General features: G+C 36.0%; 1 protein-coding gene across 5 annotated transcripts in view; it reads left to right on the top strand.

The window, feature by feature from the left end:
- HOOK3 (hook microtubule tethering protein 3) overlaps positions 1-9,450 on the top strand; it is a 106,523-nt gene extending 97,073 nt beyond the window's left edge. For 4 of the 5 annotated variants that reach the window (XM_078069556.1, XM_036102348.2, XM_078069558.1 and 1 more), the window contains 2 exons: positions 13-149; positions 6,439-9,450. In XM_078069556.1, the coding sequence (XP_077925682.1) occupies positions 13-149; positions 6,439-6,457 (156 nt within the window). In that variant the 3' untranslated portion in view covers positions 6,458-9,450. Of the gene's footprint in view, positions 1-12 lie in introns of all 5 variants that reach the window. The other variant, XM_036102350.2, reaches the window with a different exon arrangement.
- The last annotated feature ends 14,558 nt before the right edge of the window (positions 9,451-24,008 follow it).

Genomic DNA, 24,008 nt, shown 5'->3' with positions numbered 1-24,008 from the left:
TATGTTGTATAGGGAATGACCCTGCATAAAAAGGCGGCTGAAGATAGACTTGCTAGTACAGGTTCAGGGCAGTCATTTCTGGCTAGGCAAAGACAAGCAACCAGCACAAGAAGATCTTATCCGGGCCATGTTCAACCAGCCACAGCAAGGTAGACAAGTCTTGCCATCAGAATTAAACACCTGCATTCAAAGCATACTTCTGTTACATATGACAACATTTCAGGAAATTCAGCCAGCTTATTTTTTGTCTCTTTTATGTTGATATTGTTTCTCATTTGAGGACTTTTTCTCTCCTGTATCTATATTTTAGTTTCTTGGTTCTTTATTTTGTAGTCCTTTCGGTTCCTTTTAATGTGCCAAAAATTTTTAAATGCCCAATTAAAAGTGTTGTATAATAGTGTAGTACTTTTCTTTGTATGAAAATGTCCTTTCCCCAATGGTGTAGGCTTTGTAATGAATTAGATTTTCTGCCAATAATTGATATACAATTTATATTCTTTATTGTGCCTCTGTGTTACCATGCTTTATAAGAATGTCTTTGTTTAAAGGGAATTAATCTTTTTATGATGTATTATTCTGTGTTTTCAATTGTTTTCCAAATGCACTTCAAATAACTTGCATATTTACTATATAAAATGGTTGGCAAGTGCACTTTTTGCAAAGACATAAATACATTGGCAGAGGTGCTAATCAGATGTTACCTAAGGCACCTGATAGATTTATTTAGAGGGAAAAAATGAGTTTTCCACATTGTTTTATAAGAAATTAAATTTGTCTGAAGATTTGGAAACTATTTTTAAAACATACATAAAATTTCATTATTTCTTGCTATCTTGTTTGCTGACAGAAGATAAATGCATTGGTTAGGTTATTTGGGGGGAAATTACAGAAGAAAAAAAAATCAGGCAGTGCATTAATTTTTTTCTTGTTTTGGAATATCCTAACTGAACATCAAATTCTAGCAATGTGGCTGACATTTATAGCTTCAATTGCCCTCCACATCTAAAGGATTTATTTTTCATGTACTTACAAGTAATAGGTAGCCTTACCTTTTGGACAATTTCCTTGTTGACTTGCACCTCATTTTACTTACTCTTCAATATAAACCCTTCAGTTTCTCAGTAATTCCTAAACCTGACATCCTAGTATCAGTCATTAAGATCAATAAGTAACTTCTTGTATGTGATGTTACAACAGGTCTCTTAACATTTTTTCTTAATTCTATGTCCTAGTCCAAGACTTTGCTACTGAATAGATTCTCTTGGGTATTTGGTTGCCTCAAAGTTCTTAGATTTGTTGACAGATTGTAAACCATGTTTATTTACATTAATGAATGGCTGTCAAGTAATAATGACTGTAAAGCACTTTGTATAAAAGGTGCTATATAAATGTGAAGTATCATTCATTTGAAAATGAAATGCTTCTGCCTGACTTTCCATAGTGACTTAAGAATTTGGTCCCAAATTATATTTAAGTTCCCCTCCAGTCTTTTTCTTGCATCATAGCCAATTTTTTTTTAAAGCAAAAAGTTATTGAAATTAGGTTGATTGGTTGGTTTTGGTTTTAGATAGGTCATCTAATAAGATTTTATTTCATGTACTTGCTATTTGGAAGTTCAGGTTTCATTTAGTCCTGTATGTTAAATATAAATGAATAACACTAAATCAAGCTACGTTAATTAAGGATTTTCAGAAACTATATTTAGGTGTTTGACTTTAAATCCTTACTTTTTTTTTTAATAAGAAAATTGACCTAAAAATTAGTAGTGTTTTCATTTGTCCTCAGAAACTGTACTTGAAGAAAGGTATTAAGAACATACACAGAAATGACTCCATGCATTGTGCTAATTTTTTACATTAAGTACAGAAGTCTGAGCACAGTGTGAATGCTTCTGCCTGATAAGACTGTGAAGCAGGAAGCATTTCTAGTAACAGAGAGAACCACGAGTAGAATGCATTGTGGGGCTTCAGGAGGCTAAGCAGACCTCATCAACATAGTTTTAACGATAAAAGATTAAAAACTAGTTAAAATGGTTCTACCCCTGCCCCCTTATTTCACAAATAGCATAAGCATTTGGCTGTTTTAAAATAGGACATGAACACTAACTTTGGTAACATTAAAATTATTTGGGAATTATAATACCTTCAGAATAAGATAGATGAAAATAAGAGTCTATGAGCTATTCATTAAATGGACTATATCCTATGAGATGAGAAGTTTTAATTTTAGTTCTCTATTTACTGCCCCAGTCCTGGTCTACCTGCCTACCTACCTACTCAGATATATTTCTCTAAACGGGAGGAAAAGGTGCCAGGCTTTTAGAAGCAAGTTTGACTTATTTTTCTATGGCATCTGTTGCATGCTATTATTTTGGTGTTTACAGTCATAACTTTCACTCTCCTTTACTGTACCTTTATAGTTTAGTATGTTACTTTCATTACATAGAAGAAATTATATTTCTAAACATTCTGATGCTTTTTCAAAATGCAGGAATAAAACTTAGCTGTAGCAGTGACAACCCTGTTTCCCTTGCCCAGCTTTGGACAGGATTTAGAAATTGCTATTTCTCCAGGAGTGATTAATAATTTCTCAGGTGGTTTGTGATGATGCATGCATGGTCTGTCTGGAAGTTGAAAGCCATTGGGCGCTTTATCTAGATGTGAGCTATACAATGCTATATTTTTACAAACTCCTTGTATACAGTAGCTTCATGAAGCCACAGTTCACGTGGACAGTGGAGCTAGCCCTGGCCTCAGCAATGGAGTAAGTACAGTGTTACTGCATTAGGTTGGGGTGACCCATCCCCGCAGTGTTGAATTCTTATCAACAAAAAGCTTATTTTCTCTTTTCCTTCTAACCAGGGTAAGAAAATACAAAGTAAATAACTAAAGAATATGAAAGAATAACATTTATGTTCTGCGGTGTGTATTTACAAAGTTTGTAATAAAAAAAAAAATCCAACAAATATCGTAGTTTACCACATAGAAAAAGAGAATAAATAATACAACTGTACATATCTTAAAAGAGCTTCAAAAACTCAATCATACCTTTTTATCATTTGTCTAATTATTTGATAATAACCAAGAAAAAGAAGTCCCTAAATTAAAGGACCCATGTTCCAGAATTGATTAAGATTGAATTATTTGTTTGATAGCCCTAGCTTGGTAAAATTGGCTTGTGGGATGTGAGATGATTAGATTTTAATAGGATAATTTTGTTGAAGTTTTATTGTTTTGTTTTTATAGTAAAAGTTCAGTTGTACAAAATTAAGCTAGAGGTTCTCCAGTCAGAAACATTGGCTTTTCTATCTCATTAGTCCCTGCACAGGCATGAAAATCCACACTGTGCAAATAGATCAGCAATAAGTGACTGTTCAGTGAAAGATGAGTTAGGCTGAAGAAAAGGTAATTTTATTAGCTACTTTATTCACATCTCCTTTTCAGTAACAGCTTTGTTTATTTTTGTTAGCTAATGATAAATATTTTTGAGGGTCTCTTGCTCTCAGACAAGCATTCATCTTTTCAAGATAACACCATGTTAAAAATTTGACAAAGTCTCTCCCAGTATGAGAAGTATCTTAAAACAAAAATCTAAATTTTTAAAATTATCTTAACTCTCTGCACTTAATTTCCAATTGTCTAGATCTCAGACTTTGGAGTGTTACAGTTATCCCCAGTTGGAACACGTGAAATTATCTGAAAAAGCATCCAGAACCCACAGCTAGTGTAAACCTAGGTAGTTTACAGCCCCATGGATAAGAACAACCGTGATCCTAAAATGAGAGGAAAGTGCTTGGTGTCTTGCTTTTTGCTAACTACAGAATAACATTAAGACAAAATGCTTTTTGTTTTCTTTTCATTAAACTATGGAAGGAAACTTTGACTTCTTAGCCTTGTATTATGAAGGGATTCTCATCAAGCTGATGTAGCATTATACTTCTTCAAAGTCAAGCCAGTGTGAAACCCTGAAGTAGATGAAGGAGTGTATTAAACAAAAGAAATGGGGTATCAGAGTCTGAAAATTATTTTAGTGTGCTTTTTATTTTCCCTTTTTATAAGTTAAGGGGATTTCCAATCAATAATGATAATCTCTTTTTCTATAGTCCCAACTGTTGAAACAGCAGCTTATTTTGGTAGTTGTACAACGCAGTTTCATTACATTTAGAAAGGGCTTTCAGAGCTTATTCTTTGTAACTATAATGATTTTAATATTTTATACCATGAAGTTTTTATATGAGGAAGGCTATTCTCAATGTATCTGTCATCCAATTTTTACTTTATCTATAAAGCATATTTAAATAATAATTGGTGTATGTTCCTTTTATTGAAAATTTTGAAAAATGTTTTATTGTCCAGTTTAAGCACAATAATTTCATTCTAAAGTTTTATAGTAAAAACTGTTCATTTCTCAGAAACCCAAGAAACAAAATAATTTGCTACTGACATAGCTACTATTTCTGCCCTTCCCTATTCCCTAAAATCACAGAAGTATTAATATTTAGCTTCCTTTTTATAAAATGAAGGACAGCACAAATGTGATGACATCCATCTCTTTTAAATCATTGATTATGTTCTTGGGAAGAATGAATGTATGATTATGTTGTTGTTAAATAGGCTTTTATCAATCCGATCCAACTCACATGTGTTATCTATGAATATAAAAACTTACAAAGTTTAATGTTATCTTGAACTATACTTGGATTCTTCACATTGCACTTAAATTGATAGAGAAAGGAACATTAGTTTATTTGAGAAACAAGAGACCTGAACCTAATTATGGCAAGTATATGAGTTTTGACAATTGTAGGGGGTCTGTACATGTTTCCTAACAATTATGTGATGTCTCTCTTCATTATTTTTCTGTTTTCCAGTAATCTATAAGATAGGTTTGTATGCTGTATTTATAAATGAGCATTAAAATCTGAGAAAATAACAGAAGGCTGTTAAGGCAAATCCATTCCTAGAAATTAGAATGGATTATGGGGACAAGAAATGGCCTCATTGTAAACAAATAACCAAGCAGATGGAAGTACTAATACAATTTAAAATAACACTGTCTTAACAAGTGTTCCTAAAATGATAGTTTACATAAAATCTTCTGACTTTCTTAACATGATCATTAAATAAAGAAGAGTAGACAAAAATATAATTTATTTTCTAACTGTCCTTCCCTTCAGTGGGCATTAACTGGGCATACAGTATTCATTATACGTTTATCAGTGGAGGGGAAAGCATCTATTTTCATTTTGAAACTGTTACCCATTTCTAAATCTAAGATAGTGACTTGAAGCCATTAAGGATACTATGATTTGATAAGATGAGAAGAAATCTGTGGTGGCTGAAAATTACTACCGACTTCTCTAGATCTGCTGCTTTATCTAGTTTATAAACCTTAGGCTCAATTTTATGTTTCTCCCTAATTAGACATAATAGCCTCCCAACAAAATTTTGTTTAAATTGAAGGCAAGAGTAGAGATTTAAAAAAACATATTCAAGAGAGTCTTTATGTATCTGATAAATTACCCCTAGGCTCAGAATTAGATCGTTAAGAGTCTTGAAGATGAGTCATGAGAAAAAGTGTCCAGAGCCTCAAACTTTCAGGCCCATAGGGCTATCAAATATCCTGAATTATATCTACTCAGAGCTTAAAGGAAGAATTAACTATCATGACAAGAGTAATCTCAAAGTGAGAAAAGGGAAACTACCAAAGCATGTGTTGCTTTAATGTATGTCGGGGGGTACTTCTGAGCAGGTGTTAACACTTAAGAGATCTCGAAGTTGACAAAGGAAAATAATTAGTTTAGCAATTATATTGCTAAAATTAATAAAAGGGATGCATGTTTATTCTTGGTGTACTTGTCAACCTATGGGCAGTGATTACTGTATATACATTCTGTAGTGTGTTTATGTCACTATTAGAGATGAGTGTCTTAATATTTACTGTTACATCTAATCATTTATGTATTATTTATACTTTACTGCAAGACTCACAGCACTTTACTAATATTATATAATTATTTTTCTTCTACTTTTCTGTGGCATTTTTGATTTGTATGTTTTACAAAAACTAGGGGTTTTTTTCCCCTTTTTTGGAGCACTCACTAAGAAAAGTGTAAAAGATCACCCAAAGAAATGGGCTCTGTACTCTTCCTGAAATGTCTAAAGTGGGGTCTGAAAATCTAAGTCTAGAGATCTATTTGAAGCTGGATTGGGGCTACTAGGCATCAATTACATTTTATATTTCACATTAATAAGACTTTTATAAGTCAATACTCATGAAGCCAAGTTCTCTCAAATGCCAACACACTTGAAACTTTTTGTTTTCTGGAGTTGCGTTAATAAAAAGTAAACAATCTTCTAGTTAGATCATGTTCTAACCTTTGGTTTGCCTCTCTCCTAAAATACAAACCTATCAATTGCCCTTCACTTTCTTTCATAGTTTCTTCATCATTGCCTAGACCCAAGGACAGGAGAAAGAAAGCCAAGTTCCAGGAGCTCTGAAGTCAGAGAATCTGCGAAATGGTGGGGGTTAGCTGATGGGAAAAGGCAGACACTACAGATGGCAGAATGCTACAGAAATATTCTTCGTTCTGCTGTAACATGTGCTTAATGAACTTGGCTATTAAGTTCAAACACAGCAAAGTTTTCAGCTTGTTCTAGTGAGAGGTGTCTTTAAGAGTTAGGACTCTTCCATTTGTAACTGAACTATTTGTTGTTAGGTAAACATTGACACATGATTACTGCCAAAGAATAAGGAGATTTACTCATAACAACAGTCTCTTAGAGTTTTGTTTTGTGCTTTTACATGAGAGAAATGCTTTATAGTGTGAAAAGTTTCTGTAGTGTTTTCTTCTTCATTCTGCTGATGCTCTTTGCTTAAGCAAGTCACCTGGAAGAGAGTAACACTGAAATAGAGAAGTCTAGACCCTGACCTTTGAGGGAGGATTTGCTTTTGTCCCCCTAAAGTAAAAAGTTAAAAATGAAATACACTCATACACACACAGACAAAATATAATGTTTTGAATATCTACTAATTGTTGAATAGATAAGTTCCCTTCTAAATGTCTTTATCATCCAGTCTGGCTTTTTGCTAATTTAGGTAAGAGTAGATTCTAGACCTACATTGTCCAATTTGTTAGCCACTGGCCACATGGTGATTTAAATTATAATTAAATATTAAAATTAAAACTTTGGTTCTTCAGTCACCTAGCCACATTTCCAGTGCTTAGTGCCACACATGGATAGTGGTTACCTTATTGGACAGCATAAATACAGAACATTTCCATCATTGCAGAAAATGCTTTTTTACAGTGCTATAATGCCCAAATAGAAAGACAAAATAAAAGTATTCAATTAACTTATAATAACTCTTAGCTTTCTTCAACTATGGCAGTAAAATCTGTTTTTCTTATAAAAATTAACACCAGCCCTTTTTAAAGACTTTGGAAAAATCAAAACCCCATTCCTTGAAACTAGTTTTCAATATATTTTTAAACAGGTTTTCAGCACTTTACTTTTCAAGTGATATAATTAAATCATTTCATAAATCATAACAGTCTCCAGGCTTTTCTCCCCTTTTTTGTAGTCTTTTCAAATTGATGATACATAGTTTCTAATACATACAGAGCAGAAACCAGTGAATTCTTCATTTATTTACAAATAAAAATTGTTAAACATTTATCCTTATCTTCCATTATTTTTAAAAATATATGTAGATCTAATGAAAGTGGCGGCAAAAGTTTATGTCCCTTTAAACATTTCTCCCTAACATCACATTTGATTATCTACTCCCTAAAGGCACATCATGATCCAAACTATCTTTTTGGTTTTCCTCATAGTGTTTCTTGCTCTTAATAACTTAGATTATGAATCAAGTTCAATTTCATGTATAAAGCAAGCATTTTATTCTAGTGACTTAATGAAACATTTTTAGTATTATTTTACTTCTTAACATAACGAAAAGGATGTATATGGCTGCATCTTTGAATTTTTTAATGAAAATAAGGGACTAATCATAATTGTTTTGAGTCAGCTTGGTGCTTAGTTAAAACTATCCTGTTAGAAAGTCTTGATGCTTTCCTCTTCCTTTTTAAATATTTTAAATCAGGCAACAGACTCAATCCAGTAGTGTCAAATTCCAAGTAAATTATGAAATTCTTATTGCTCAAGTACAGATGGATAAATGGTGTGATTTGAGGTGGTTTTTTGTTTTTTTTTTTAATTGTTGGCCTAATTTAATGTGTGTACTACGTAGACTCATGTTAAGGGAAATTTTCATTATGCTTGAAGTAAATAGTATTTTAGTATAAATACAGAAAATGACTGTACACAAATGCCAATCAATGATTTGAGTCCTTGAGCCTTTCGTTTTTTAATAGCCTTAGTTATTTAAAATTTAGTTGCACTAAAATGTCATTGCTGTCACTAACTTTGCTGTGTACAGGTTATGTGTAATTCAGAATGCTTTGCACTTAGAAGAATAATTTCTAGGTTTATCTTGTTTTGCAGTTTTCATGTTTTGACAATTGCCCCACCATTTATAACACCCAATTTTTGGTTGTGTAATGAGTGGTAAAATTCAAACATATCTAATAATTTAATAATTTGCCTTATTTTGAGTAATAAATTCTATCAAAGATTTGAGGTTAGAAAAAGGCTTTTTTTTCCTATAGTATTTTTTAAACTTTTCAGATGAGCTGGAAAACACCTTAGTACATTGGAGTTGGAGTTGTATTGATTACAGCCCCAGCTCTAAAGCCTTATACTCATGTCTTAAGTATTATTGATTTTTCTATGAATTGTTGTTAGTTTCCTATTTGGCATCATAGTTATCCATCTTGCAGCTTAGCTTTTGCAAAAAGGGTATTACTAGGTATATTCTTATTTCTGGTTGACTATTGAATTTATAATTTGACAACTTCATTCTTTGTCACTATAATCCAAAAATGAAATAAATTCACATAGGACTCTAAATTTCTCAATTCACAAATGGAATCAATACAGATATAGCAACATTGTACATAATGGCATCCAAGGAGTTTTCCATGTGTTTACCAAGTTTACCAACCATTTACTGTATATTAGATCGGTGGGTTTTCTCACTGTTTTTCTGAGGTGACTGACTCGTTAGCCTCAGTAAGAAATTTTCATTAAAATCACAACATAAAGTCCAATAAACCACTAGAAGACAGATTTTTAATTTTTTTGAAATCTTATATTGTATTTCCTTTTGATATCACTTATTCGTTTTAATTTTATGACTGCCAACTTGTTATGGTATTAATTATATGTGTATGTTTATATGTATGCATATAATATATGTATATGTATATGAAGAATAAAGTTAAGATTTGGTCAAACTATATTTTCCCATTCAAGTACAAAAATGTTTTCAAGGCTGCAAAAAGTGTACAGTTGTTAAACAAGTTGTAAATAAAGACTTGTATAAAAATTCAGTGTAGATTTTTTTTTTTTAAAGATTTTATTTATTTATTTGACAGAGAGAGACACAGTGAGAGAGGGAACACACCGGGGGAGTGGGAGAGGGAGAAGCAGGCTCCCCGCGGAGCAGGGAGTCCGATGCGGGGCTCGATCCCAGGACCCTGGGATCATGAACCGAGCTGAAGGCAGACGCTTAACGACTGAGCCACCCAGGCGCCCCTCAGTGTAGATTTTTTTTTTCCTGCCCTTGAACCATGACAAACACATATTTAATAATTGTCTAATATTATTCATCCACTTGCCTTTGGCACTTGCCATAGTGTCCTATCAATTTAAAGATTATGCCACTGATTTATTATTAAATCAGGAATATTCCTTGAGGTTTTTTTTCCCAGTACCTATCATAGACTGTGTTTTGATTCAGGCTGGTACTCAATAGTTATAAGCTGATGGTCCAAAGTTCTTAAGCGATAAAAGCTAAACCTGGCTTCTCCCTTCTTAGAGTTATCATGTGAACACCGTCAGTCTTACTGCAGACAGTACAGCAAGAACCAATGGCAAGGTAATTGCATTCTTTATCAATGTAAAGCATTATTGTTGGAGCATCCTATTTAGGTGATTAGAGCCCCTTTTCCTGCCTTGTACACCCTTAAAATTTACCCTTTTCCCCATCTCCACCCTAAACATTATTGAAATATGACATCTTCCGTATCAGGTAAAGTGGCAATAGCAGTGTGGAAATTGATTACATTAAAATAATCAGCTAAGTAATTTCAAAGTGAAGTTAGCACCATAAAAAAAAAAAACTAGCTATGTAGTCAAAATAGTGCCCATTTTACTGTCAGATAAATATAAGTTTTCTTCACTCATTACCATGGAGATACCATATTAATTTAGCATTTATTGAGTGTCCCTCCTGGGTATTTAATATTGAAGCAAAGGAGAAGGGTAGGTTGAATCACAAAAAATAAACCAAAAGAATGTTTTTGCCTTTAAAGATTTGGTCAAATGAAGCACAACACAGAAAAGTTCCCAAATAGAACTGTCACTCAGGTGAAATTTGCGTAAAATACATTTATGTACTATTCGGGTTATGGCTGCATCACAAACCACTCCAAACCTTAATGGCTTTAAACAGTATAATATCTCTCTTGCATCTGAAGACACTGGGCTTCTCTCAGTAGGGACCCCTCATTCAGTCACAGTTAGATGATGGCTGGGGCTAGAGTCAACTGAAGGCTTTCTCTTGCACGTCTGATACCTAGACTGATAGGCAGATGGAAGACCTGAGGGCTGACCAGGCAACTTTGCACACAACATCCTGACATGACTCAGGCTATGGAGTCTCAGGCTAGATGAACCTACCACACACAGCTAGCTTCCTCGGAGCAAGTTCTTAGAGACCCAGGTGAAAACTTCAAAGCTTCTTAGGACCTAGCCTCGGAAACTACACAGCATCACATTTATTTGTCAAGATTGTCACAGACTAGAGCAGGTTCAAGGGGCTGACCAAATACACTCTGCTGCTCAGTGGAGGAACGAGCAAGTTACCCTAGCTGCTGCTGTTCTGCACTCAAGCAGAAGGAAGACTTCTATGAAGATCCTACCTCTGAAGCCAAAAATCTTTCCCTGTTTGCCAGTCCCTGTGCCAAGCACAATCGCAGTGGTACGTAACTTCAGCATGAGCAAGACCTGAGGTAGGTACACAGAACTCCAGTAAGTTTAAAGCCACGGATATGCTCATATTTCTTTTATCTAATTGTATATAAGATGGGCTGAATGTTTCTACACTTTGATAGTTAATTTCTAGGACTATGTTTTAAGGAAATTGTTGAGAATATAAATGTCTATGTGTCTATATTCCTAGCCAAAGTCCTCTGCACAATATATGCCTTCTAAAAGACAAGTTTCCAGAGATACCCATCCCTTGAATTTTCAGTTTTTCCCCTTAAATGAATCATTCCGATTAACATACAAACATGCTGTTATTTCTCATATCTTCTCTCCTTATTAATGAATTATTGTTAATTTTTAACAATATTTTAAGTGCACAATTTGATAATTTTTTACATATATACACGTGATGAATCCATCACAGTAATCAAAATGAGCTTATCTGTCACCCCAAAAAGTGTTTTTAGGCCCCTTGGTAATCCCTCCAAGTCCTCCTAGGTCCCCTGTACCCATCTCTATCTCTAGACAACAATTTACCTGCTTGCTGTCACTATAGATTATTTTGCGTAGTCTATAATTCTATGCAAATGGAATCCCGTAAGATGTACTCATTTTTTTCTGGCTTTTACTCAGCATGATTTGAGATTTCTTTGTATTGTGTGTATCCATAATCATCCTTCTCTATTACTAAATAGTATTCCATTGTATGAGTATTCCATAATGTTTTTATTCATTCACCTGTTGGTGGACATTTGAGTTGCTTCCAGTTTGGGACTATTGCAAATAAAGCTATTATGAATGTTTCTTCACAAACCTTTGTATGGACATGTGCTTTCATTTCTCTATTAGAGTGGAATGGCTGGGTCATATGGTAGGTATGTACTTAATTTTTTAAAACTACCAAACTGGGGGTGCCTGGATGGCTCAGATGGTTGAGAGTGTGCCTTCGGCTCAGGTCGTGATCTCCAGGTCCTCGGATCGAGCCCCGTGTCGGGCTCCCAGATTGTAGGGCAGTCTGCTTCTCCCTCTCCCTCTGCCTCTCCCCCTGCCTTTGCTCTCTCTCTCTCAAATGAATAAATTTTAAAAATCTTTAAAAAAAAATAAAACTACCAAACTGTACTATAAAGGCGTTGTATATATTTCCATTAGCAGTGAATGAGAGATCCACTTCCTCTACATCTTTGCCAGTACTTGGGTCTTTCTTTTTGATTCTAGTCATCCCAGTGGGTGTAAGTAGTATCTCATTGTGGTTTTGTTTGAACAGTCTTTTTTGTTTTGTTTTAATTTTAGCCATTCTAATAGGTATATAATAGTATTTCATGGCGTTAATTTATATTTTCTTACAAACTCATAAAAACCATTTCATTTTCTTATTTGCCATACATCTTTTTAGATAAAATGTTCAAATTATTTTCCAAGTTTTTATTGGATTATTTTATTAAATTTTGAAAATTCTTCATATGTTCTAGATTTAAGTCCTTTATGGGATAATTGATTGGTAAATATTTTCTCCCAGCCTGTTGCTGGGTTTTTCATTCTCTTAGTGGTATCTTTCAAAGTGCAGAATTTCTTATTTTCATGAAGTATAATTTTATCAATTTTTTTCTTTAATGTATTATGTCTTTTGGTGTGTAAGATTTCCTCCAATGTATTTTAGAAGTTTCATAGTTTTAGATACTACATGTTATGTTTATTATCCATTTTGACTTAATTGTTGTATACACTGCAAGTGCAATGTATGGATTTAAGTTCCCTCTCTTTGGAGGGGGTGCAGAAGCATATAGAACTGCTCAGGACCGGGGCGCCTGGGTGGCTCAGTCGTTAAGCATCTGCCTTCAGCTCAGGTCATGATCCCAGGGTCCTGGGATTGAGCCCTGCATCAGGCTCTTTGCTCCGCGGGAAGCCTGCTTCTCCCTCTCCCGCTCCCCCTGCTTGTGTTCCTTCTCTCACTGTGTCTCTCTCTCTCAAATAAATAAATAAAAATCTTAAAACCAATTAATTAACTTAAAAGAACTGCTCAGGACCATTTGTTGGGAAGACTATCCTTTCTCTACTGAATTGCATTTTGCATCTTTGTTAGAGATCAATTGTCTAGAGTGCCTGGGTGGTTCGGTTGGTTAAGCAACTGCCTTCGGCTCAGGTCATGATCCTGGAGTCCCAGGTTCAAGTCCCACGTCGGGCTCCCTTCTCAGCAGGGAGTCTGCTTCTCTCTCTGACCCCTCTCTCATGTTCTCTCTCAAATAAATAAAATCTTAAAAGAAATCAATTGTCTAAATATATGTGAGTTTTATTTCTGGATTTCTATTGTTACATTCTTCTCTAGATACCAGTAATATCCTATCTTGATAACTGTAGATTTATAAGAAGTGTTGAAGTCACATAGTATAAGCTCTCCATCTTTTTTCTTTTACAAAGTTGATTTGGCTATTTAGGTTCTTTTCATTACCTGCCATATGAATTTTAGAATCAGCTCATTAATTTCTACAAAACAAAGCCTGCTGAGATTTTGACTGGGATTGCATTGAATCTATACATCAGTTTTGGAGAATTGACATCTTTATATTGAGTTTTTGATCCATTTATTTAGGTCTTCTTTCATTTCTCTCATCAGTGTTTTGTAGTTTTCAATGTACCGGTCTTTGGTATCTTGTCAGATACCAAACATGTTGGAAGTCATAGTCTTATAATCTACAAATCTACAAATTTTCAATGGGTTTTCATCCAGTTCAGAATATTTTCTGTTTATTTTGATTTCAGCTTTGACCCATGGGTTATTTAAAAATGTGTTATTTAGTTTCCAAACATTTGAGGTTTTCCAAGAATCTTTCTGTTAGTGATTTCTAACTTAATTCCATCATGGTTAGAGAACATACTTTATATGACATGAATCTTTTTTAATTTACTGGGACTTGTTTTATGACCTAGAATAATGTCTATCTTGGTAAGTTTTCTGTGTGCACTTGAAAAGGATGTGTATTCTGTTGCTGTTGGGTGGAATGTTCTAGAAATGTTGATTAGATAAGGTTAGTTGAGAGTGTTCTTCAAGTCTTCTATAGCATAACTGATTTTTCTGTCTATTTTTGTATGACTTTTTGAGGGAAAAGTGTTGAAATCCCACTATATTTATGGATATGTCTCTGTAGTTCTATCAGTTTTTGCTTTATCTATTTTGATGCTGTTATCAGGAAAATAAATACTTTGGATTGTTATGTCTTTTTTAATTAACCAACCCGTTTGTTCATTATGAAATAACCCTCGTCATCTTTACTAATTTTCTGTGATCTCAAATTTACTTTGTTATTATTATAGACATTCCACCTTTCTCTTAATTAGTGTTAATATTATATATATTTTTGGAGCTCCTAGGTGGCTCAGTCAGTTAAGCATCTGCCTGTGGCTCAGGTCATGATCCCAGGGTCCTGGGATCAAGCCCTGCATTGGGCTCCTTGCCCAGTGGTGAATCTGCTTCTCCCTCTCCCTTTGCCCTTCCCCCCCTCCCATGCATTCTCTCTCTCTCTCAAATAAATAAAATCTTTAAAATACATATATCGTTTTAAAAATATTTTTAAGTAAGCTCTATGCCCAATATGGGACTTGAACTCACAACCCGAGATCAAAAGTCACATGTTTTACCAACTGAGCCAGCCAAGTGCCCCAGTATATCTTTTTAATTTTTGTACTTTTTATCACCTTTCTACTTTTAACTTACTTGTGACTTCATATTTAGTTTCTTATAGAAAACATATAGTTGGGTCTTCTTTTTTTTTTTTTAAGATTTATTTTAGAGAGAGAGCCTGCAAGCTGGGGGAGGGGCAGAGGCAGAGGGAGAGGGAGAGAATCTCAAGCAGACTCCTGCTGAGTGCAGAGCCTGTTGCAGGGCTGGATCTCACAACCCTGAGATCATGACTTGAGTCAAAATCAAAAATCAGATACTCAACCCACTGAGCCATGCAGACACCCCTGGGTCTTCCTTTTATATCCAGCCTGACAGTCTCTGCTTTCTAATTGTGTGTTTAAACCATTTACATTTAATATGATTATTTATTTGGTTAGGTTGCAATCTACCTTCTTGCTGTTTGTCTTCTATTTGTTCTGTCTGTTCTTTGTTCCATTTCTTTCTCTGCCTTCTTTTGGAATAATTGAGTATTTTTTATTCCATTTTATCTCCTTTGATGACTTAATTGTTGTAATTTTTTGTGTTATGTTAGTGGCTGCTTTAGGATTTATAGTATACTTCTTAACACAGTTTAATTTCAAGTGATATTACACTCCTTCAAGTGTAGCATAAGAACCTTCAACAGTATACTTCCATTTCCTCCTTCCCAGCCATTATGCTACTACATTTTAATTCTACATTTGTTGTAAGTCCACAATCCATTGTTGTTTTTGCTTTAAGCAGCAAATTATCTTTTAAAGAGGATTGTATAATAAGAAAAAGGGGTCTTTATATTTTCCAATACAGTTAAAATTTGTGGTGTCCCCCTTTCTTTTGGGTAGACCCAAAATTCTGTTTTAAATCATTTCCTTCTGCTTGACAAATGTCCATCAACATTTCTTGTACTGAAAGGCTACTGATGATTAATGCTTTCAGCTTTTGTATATCTGAAGAAGTCTACCTTGCTGCCATTTTTTCATGAAATTTTCAATGGGTTTTTTTTTTTTTTCAGTTTAAGGAAGTTGTTCCACTTTACTTGCAATTTTTCTATGTTAGTTACCAATTACTACATAACAAATTAACCCAAATTATTAAAGGCTGCATAAAACAATAGACATTATCTGACAGTTTCTGTGGTTCAGGAATGCAGGTGCAGTTTAGTGGGGGCTTCTGGCCAAGGTTTCTCACAAGGTTGCAGTCCAGGTATGTGCTGGGGCTCTAGTTATCTTAAAGCTGGACTGGGGGACAATCTACTTTCCAGTTTACTCACATAGCTGTTAGCAGGCTTTAGGTCTTGTTTGCTCTTGGCCAGAGACATTAGTTTCTTGCCACATGTACCTTTCCATAGCACAGCTCACAGCATGGCAGTTTGTCTTCCTCAGAATGAGGGCTCTGACAGACTTATAAAGGTGTGGGGAGGGAGGTAAACATGTTGGAAGTCATAGTCTTATAATCTACAAGCTTTCTTTTTTTTTCTTTTTTAAATTTATTTGAGAGAGCGCATGCGCACACAAGAGTGCACAAACGGAGAAGGAAGAAGCAGACTCCCCGCTGAGCAGGGATTCCCAAGGCAGGGCTCAATCCCAAAATCCCGGGATCATGACCTGAGCTGAAGGCAGCCGCTCAACCAACTGAGCCACCCAGGTGCCCCTACAGTTTTGTAATCTGATGGGACATCCATCCCATCCTTTTGCCATAATTATTCATAAGAAGCTAGTCATGAGGTCTAGCCCACATTCAAAGGGAAGGGATAATACAAGGGCCTAAACGCAAGGTTGGGTTATTAGGGGCTGTCTTAGAGGCTACCTGCGGCAGCTTCCAGTAAGAATCTGGTGTCATGCAGGATGCCTGGGTAGCTCAGTCATTAAACGTCCGCCTTTGGCTCAGGTCATGATCACAGGGTCCTGGGATCAAGTCCTGCATCATCCAGCTCCTTGCTCAGTGGAGAGCCTGCTTCTCCCTCTGCTTGCCACTCCCCCTGCTTGTGCTCTTCTCCCCCCTCCTCCCAACAAATAAAGAAATAAAATCTTAAAAAAAAAAAAAAGAATCTGCCATCATCTGTGTTTGTTCTGTAAGTAGTGTATCTTCTTATTCTGGCTGATTTTCTTTTAAAGATTCTATTTATTTATTAGAGAGAGAGCACAAGTGGGGGGAGGGGCAGTGGGAGAGGGAGAAGCAGACTCCCCGCTGATCAGGGAGCCCCACGCCGGACTCTGTCCCAGGACGCTGGGCTCTATCTCACCACTTTCACTATTCCCACCCTAGTCTAAGTCACTATCTTTCCTGGATTACTGCAGTAGCCCTTGTCTCTGGTCTTCCCTGCTTCTACTTTGCCCTTCCATGCTACTGTATTTTGAATGGATGAAAGACAATCCATTCTCAACACAGAAGACAGTGACCGTAGAAGCATAAATTATGTCACTCCACTACTCAAAATCCTCCAATGACATCCCATCTCACTGGAGAGTAAAAGCCAAAATTCTACAAGGCCCTATATCTGCTCTGCCTTAACTCTCTGACCTCATCACCTAGTACCCTACCCTTGAATCACTCCATTGCACCCACACTTGCCTCCGAGATCATGAACACTTTCCTCAGTGTCTACAGATATTTACATTGATGCACTCTTTTATCACCCTCAAATCTGTATTCAAATGTCACATACAAAATGAGGGCTTCCCAATCAACATCAGTAGTAACCCACTTCTGCTGACAGTTTCTACCTCTCTTTCCTGCCTAGTCTCAGTAGTATTTGTCACTATCAATCTTCAGTTAATATTACATGTTTATCTTCTTTGTCTGCCTCACTAGAGTGAAAGTACCATAAGAGCAGAGGTTTTTGTGTTGTTGTTGATTTCTTTTCATTGCTGTTGAGAACAGTAACTGGTCCACAGTGGTCAAAAATGAATGCTTATTGGATCATGTTTATTAATATGAAGATAGTCATTGAATGAAATATAACAGTGAAAAATTATAAATGTGAAATGTCCAACAATGGATAAATGATTACTACATACAGTATCTAAAAGAAGTATCATGCAGTCATTAAAAACTGTTTCTATGGAAGAAACCAGCCTACAGATTATATTTGGCAATATATTTTAACAGTTGTTTCCAGAATGTTCAGACGGAAGCAAGATGCCTTGATAAAACTGAAGTTGTCTTTCTTCTCTCAAAATTTCACAAAGCCCTTATAGAAAGGTGAGTTACAGCTTTCTTTAGTCACAGAAAATTATCTTTTACTTTTGTTTTTCTTTTACGTAAGCTCTACACCCAATGTGGGGCTTGAACTCATGACCCCCAGACCAAGAGTCTCATGCTCTCCTGACTGAGCCAGACAGGCGCCTCCAGAAAATTGTTTTTAATGCAGCATAGTTTTTATGTAATTTTCTATAAAGACATAGTTATAACAATACACATTGTATTCTTGCTGAGGATTTTGGTTGTTTCCAGTTTGTGGCTATTATAGACAATGTTGTTGCTAACATTGTTCATGCCTTCTGATGCATGGGAGTACACATTTCTTTGGGGTATGTACCAAAGAATAGAATTACTGGGTTATAAGAATATGTATCTTCAACTTTCCTATATAATGCCAAACTATTTTCCAAATTAGTCATTTGGAATTGTTGAATTTTTTCATTCTTTCCAGTCCAGTGGGTGGATAGTGATATATAAAAATGTTTTAAATTTGCATTTTCCTAGGCGCCTGGGTGGCTCAGTCGGTTAAGCGTCTGCCTTTGGCTCAGGTCATGATCCCAGAGTCCTGGGATCAAGTCCCGCATTGGACTCCCTGCTCAGCGGGGAGGCCTACTTCTCCCTCTCCCTCTGCCTGCCACTCTGCCTACTTGTGTTCTCTATCTCTCTGTCAAATAAATAAATAAAATCTTTTTAAAAAATTTGCATTTTCCTGATTATTAATATGATTGACCACCTTGTCTTATATTTATTTGACATTTGGGTTTGCTCTTTTGTGCAGAATCTGTTCAGATCAATTTTCTATTTAAGGTTATCTGTATTTTTATTTGTTGGATTCCAATACCTATTTTGGATTTAAGCCCTCTGTGATTTCTTTTACTCCCTTAATGGTATATTTTGATGAAGATGAAGTTCTTAGTTTTAACATAATCAGGTTTATTCTTTTTTCTTATATTATTATGATGTTATATATTGTTTAAGAAATTTTTCCTGACCCTAAAGTCTGAAGATTTCCTTCTATTTGTCATCTAAGGCCTTTATCTCTTGCCTCTCACATTGAAGTCTATATAGTGTGAAGTAGGGATACAGGTTGTTGTTTTTTTTCTTTCTGTATAGATGCCTAACTGTCCCAGCACCATGATTCAGAACAATCTCCTTTTCCCACTCCTTGCAGTGCAGGCTTTGTCAAATCTCAAGTATCCATACATATTCATCGATCTGTTTGTGGGTTCCCTACTGTATTCATTATTTTATTCATCTATTTGTGTACCAATATCACATTCTTAATTGCTTCAGCTAAATTATTAAAATAATAGAAGTTAGTAAAGTGACAGGATATAAAAGGTAATTCTTCTTCTGTATACCAGAAACAGAAAAGACAACTCTAAATTCAACAAATTACAGAGAAATTATAAAACTTTCAAAGAAGCAATAGAACTTCATGAGAGACCTAAAAACCTAAATAAACCAAGATATATCATGTTCAAAGGTTGGAGATTTAATACAGTTGTCATTATCCCAAAATTGATCTATAGATCTATAGATTTATTACAATCCCAATCAACCTGTCAATGAGATGGTGGTTTGCTTATTTGCTCTTAAAAAAATTTTTTTTAAATATTTATTTGAGAGAGTTCAAGAATGTCTGTTAGGGGAGGGACAGAGGGAAAGAATCTCAAGCAGGCTCCCCACTGAGCGGGAAGTCCAACATGGGGCTCCATCTCATGACCCATGAGATCACAACCTGAGCTGAAACCAAGAGTCAGAGGCTTAACCGACTGAGCCACCCAGGTGCCCCATTTGTTTGCTTTTTAGTTTGACAAATTGACAAACTGTCAGATGGAAAAGTCAGAGATGCAGGAAGCAAATACATTTATCCTTCCCCTGGGAAACATAAGGACTTTAAGAGAGTCTATTGACCCCTTAACCAACTTTTATGCTACTACTTGCATGGATTTTAATTCCATACATTTGTAAACTGCAGAAGACATTAATACTATGATTTTATATCATCAATTATCATTTAGGTTTACCCACATACTTAACCATTTTCTTTGATCTTCTTTCCTTCCTGCATCTCTGATTTTTCCATCTGAGGATATTTTACTTCTGTCTAAAGTACATGCTTTAGAAGATCCTTCTTTTTAGGGTGTGCTAGCATCAAACCATTTAGTGTTTGTTTATTTGAAAATGTTCTTATTTTGCCTTCCTGAAGACTACTTTTACTGGATATAGAACTCTATGTTAGCAGATGTTTTATTTCAGCACTTTCAGGATATCCTTCCACAGACTTGTGCCTGGGGCTCCCTTAATAATTGGGCCCCACTCCATCATTTCCTTTCTATCTTGCATGACTATCTCTGGGCTAGGCTGGGTGCAGCCACAAGTGGTCCTTTCTTGGTGGTGGGGCAAAGCAGCCAAAAGACAAACACAGGCTCCAAGTTCTGGCAACCAAGATTAATCAGTTATCATCTACTTTATCCCTCTTATCCCTCCACCCCCATTCTCCTCCTCTCTCTAGCTCAGAGGTTCCAGGTACCAGCTCCGGAAGTGCAATCAATGTCCTGAAGGTATCATCCTTTCTGATTGTAGCTGAGAGGGAAAATGATGAAGACTAAAGAGCACTGGGGGCAGTTGAAATCTCAGGCATTTAACACAATCCCTAGGCACCTAATAACTATCAAACTTCTGGGGAAATCTCTGGAAGAGTGCAATCAAATTAGTAGCATCATGTAGTTAATAATAGCTATATCAATGAAAACCTCATATCAGTAATTCCTAAAAATAAAAAATTAATTGATGATGAATTATACTCATGAAAGAGGTAAATTTTTTGATATTTAAAATATTTATCGGGGCGCCTGGGTGGCTCAGTCGTTAAGCGTCTGCCTTCGGCTCAGGTCATGATCCCAGGGCTCTGGGATCGAGCCCCACATCAGGCTCCCTGCTCTGCGGGAAGCCTGCTTCTCCCTCTCCCACTCCCCCTGCTTGTGTTCCCTCTCTCGCTGTGTCTCTCTCAGTCAAATAAATCAATAAAATCTTAAAATAAATAAATAAATAAATATTTATCAACAAAGCTGTTAAAAATTGATGAACAATTTGCACTACAACTTCTATCACTTGGTGAGTAGTTTTATTTATACACACATTGTGATTTATTTATATTTTTAAAAGTAATATATTAAGAATCTTTTTTGATTGCTTGATTTACATATTTAACATGACCGTACTGGTTGCTAATCAGCCCTGCCTAGGCCTGTCTCCCCAGCAGTTGTGGCACCTTAATATCCTCGGAAGACCTGATGACAAAGTAGCAGGCTGTACCATGGACTGCCTACAGCAGAGATTCTCAACCTGGGCTGCATGTTAGAGTTACATGGGGGAGCTCTTAAAATACACTGCTGCCAAGGCCTCACTCTAAACCAGTGAAATTAGAATCTCTGGTGGTAGGGGAAAAGTTCCTCAAAAAATTAGACATGGAATTACCATATGATCAAGCACTTGTCCCACTTCTGGGTTTACATCCAAAAGAAGTGAATGCAGGGATTCTAACAGATATTTCATTATTCATAACAGTCAAAAGGTGGAAATTATCCAGGTGTTCATTAACGGACGGATAACAAAATGTGTTATATACATACTGATGGAATATTATTCAGCCTTTAAAAAGGCTATTCTGACACATGCTACAACATGGAGGAGCCTGGAGGACATTATGTGAAGCAAAATAAGCCAATTACAAAAGGACAAATACTGTATGATTCCACTTCTTTAGGGGTACCTAAAGTAGTCAAATTCATAGAGACAGAAAGTAGAATCTGGTTAGTAGGGGCTAAAGGAAAAGGTATTCAATGACAAATATTCAACCAAGTAAATTTTAAAAATCTAATTGGCTTTATTAATTGAGTCATGAATTGGGCAGCATCCCATCTACCAAGTAGGGGGAGCTCAGTCAAGCTGTAGAAAAGGAAAGGTTTTTAAATGTAGAAAAGGAGCATTAAAGGAAGTTAGCAAAGAATCCATTATTTTAGGCATGGCTGCCCTCCTGAGGGGAACAGAGGGGCTCTTTCAGTGAATTTCTTAGTGCTGACAAGTAAATTCCATGTTGACTAGTCAAAGGTTATGTTCCTGGCTGGGGGGGGGGGGGGCGGTGTGTGCAGAGAGGCTAAAACTTCAGTTAGGTTAGGTATTAAGTCTTGGCTTGCTGACATGGGGTTCTTAACATACGTGATTCCTTTTGGGGCCTGTGGTTTTCTTTCCCTTTTTTTTTTTTTTAAAGATTTTATTTTTAAGTAATGTGTACACCCAATGTGGGGCTCGAACTCACAACCCTGAGATCAAAAGTCGCAAGCTGTACCAACTGAGCCAGTCAGGTGCCCCTGTGGTTTTCTTTTTAACAGAGGGAATGGGGAGTTATTTAATGGGTACAGAGTTTCAGTTTGGGAAGATGAAAAATTCTGGAGATGGATGGTGGTAATGGTTGCACAACAATGTGAATGTACTTAATGCCACTGAACAGTACACTTAAAAATTATTAAAAAGATAAATTATATGTTATGACTATATTACCACACACACACACATACACACCTCAAATTCTTACCATGGCCTCTGGCTTTTTCTTTAACCTTATCACCTACCAATTCCTTCCCCTCATTCACAGGATTTCAGTGATATTGGCATCCTTGCTGTACAAAAACACACCAAGTATGCACTCCCTGTCTGCGCTACATGGCATGCATTTTCCTCTTTCAGGTCTTTGCTCAAACAGCCCCCAGAGGGGCACGTGGGTGGCTCAGTCGGTTAAGCGTCCTACTCTTGATTTTGGCTCAGGTCATGATCTCAGGGCTGTGAGATGGAGCCCCACATGGGGCTTCGCGTTGGGCATGGAGACTACTTAAGATTCTCTGCCTCTCTGCCCTTCACCCCCCTCCCTTTCTTAAAAAAAAGTTTGAATATGTTCATTAATAAATTAATAGAAATGGATGCATAACGTTCAAACCAGTAGAGAAGAAGGAACAGACAAAATTCGGTCAGGGCTGAAAAGGAGCACAGAAAGAAAGAAAAAGAAAACATTACACAAAAAACACAAAATGGCATGAATAAGACTGACCATATCAGCTGGAACTATATATGTGAAAGGGTTAAACCCAGTCTCAGCTCTCTCTCTCTGCCCCTCCCTGCCTCCCACCCCTGCATTCACACTCTCCCTCTCTAATAATAATAATAAAAAAAATAAAAACAAATAGCCCCCAGAAAAGCCTTCCTGACTAAGCGAAAAATAATTCTCCCTCACCCTTCTGAGTTCTCGGCTAAGACCCTTGCAATAAAAGATTAGAGAAAAACAGATTTATTAACATGTATGCCTCACATACACATGGAAGATACGCAGGAAAAAAGTAATTCACTGAGGTTGCTTAGAATTCAGGCTTAAATCCCATCTTAATAGGGAAAGGGAAGTGGGAATGTAGGCCTCTCCAGAGAATAAATTTTTAGGAAAGATGAATGGGCCCTTAGAAGAGTGGATGGGAGATAGGACAGTTTGACAAAATTTGTCAGGAATGGGGTTTATGACAATTGAGTTTCTTGCAGAGGATCTGTCTTTAGGCAGATGAAGGGAGCTCAGATAAAGCTTCTTCCTTCATTTACTGTTTTTCAAGTGCCTACACCTCAAAATTGATCAGTATACCAAAGCAGCATATTTTGGAATGGCATGTCCTGAATACCTACATATTTTAGGGTGACATATTCTGTTGCCCTTCATTACAATGTAAACTTCGTGACTACAGAGACTTTATTTTACACTGCTGTGAGCAAGCTACATAACAGGTAGTCAGTAAACAGTTGTTAAATGAATGTTTGCCTTTTCTATATCATACACACAGTATTTGTATAATTAGGATTTTAATTTCGAAAGACAAAAACCCTGTATTAAATTCTGAGGCATAAACTCATCATCCAAAAGAAAAATGTGCACAAGAAACATAAAGGCTCTTAAAAGGTTAATATGGAGCACTGGAGGCCAGTTCCCTAGACAGGGC

Source organism: Halichoerus grypus, chromosome 3 (assembly GCF_964656455.1).
Source record: "Halichoerus grypus chromosome 3, mHalGry1.hap1.1, whole genome shotgun sequence".
Taxonomy (NCBI): domain Eukaryota; kingdom Metazoa; phylum Chordata; class Mammalia; order Carnivora; family Phocidae; genus Halichoerus; species Halichoerus grypus.
This window is presented reverse-complemented; position numbering and strand designations above follow the sequence as displayed.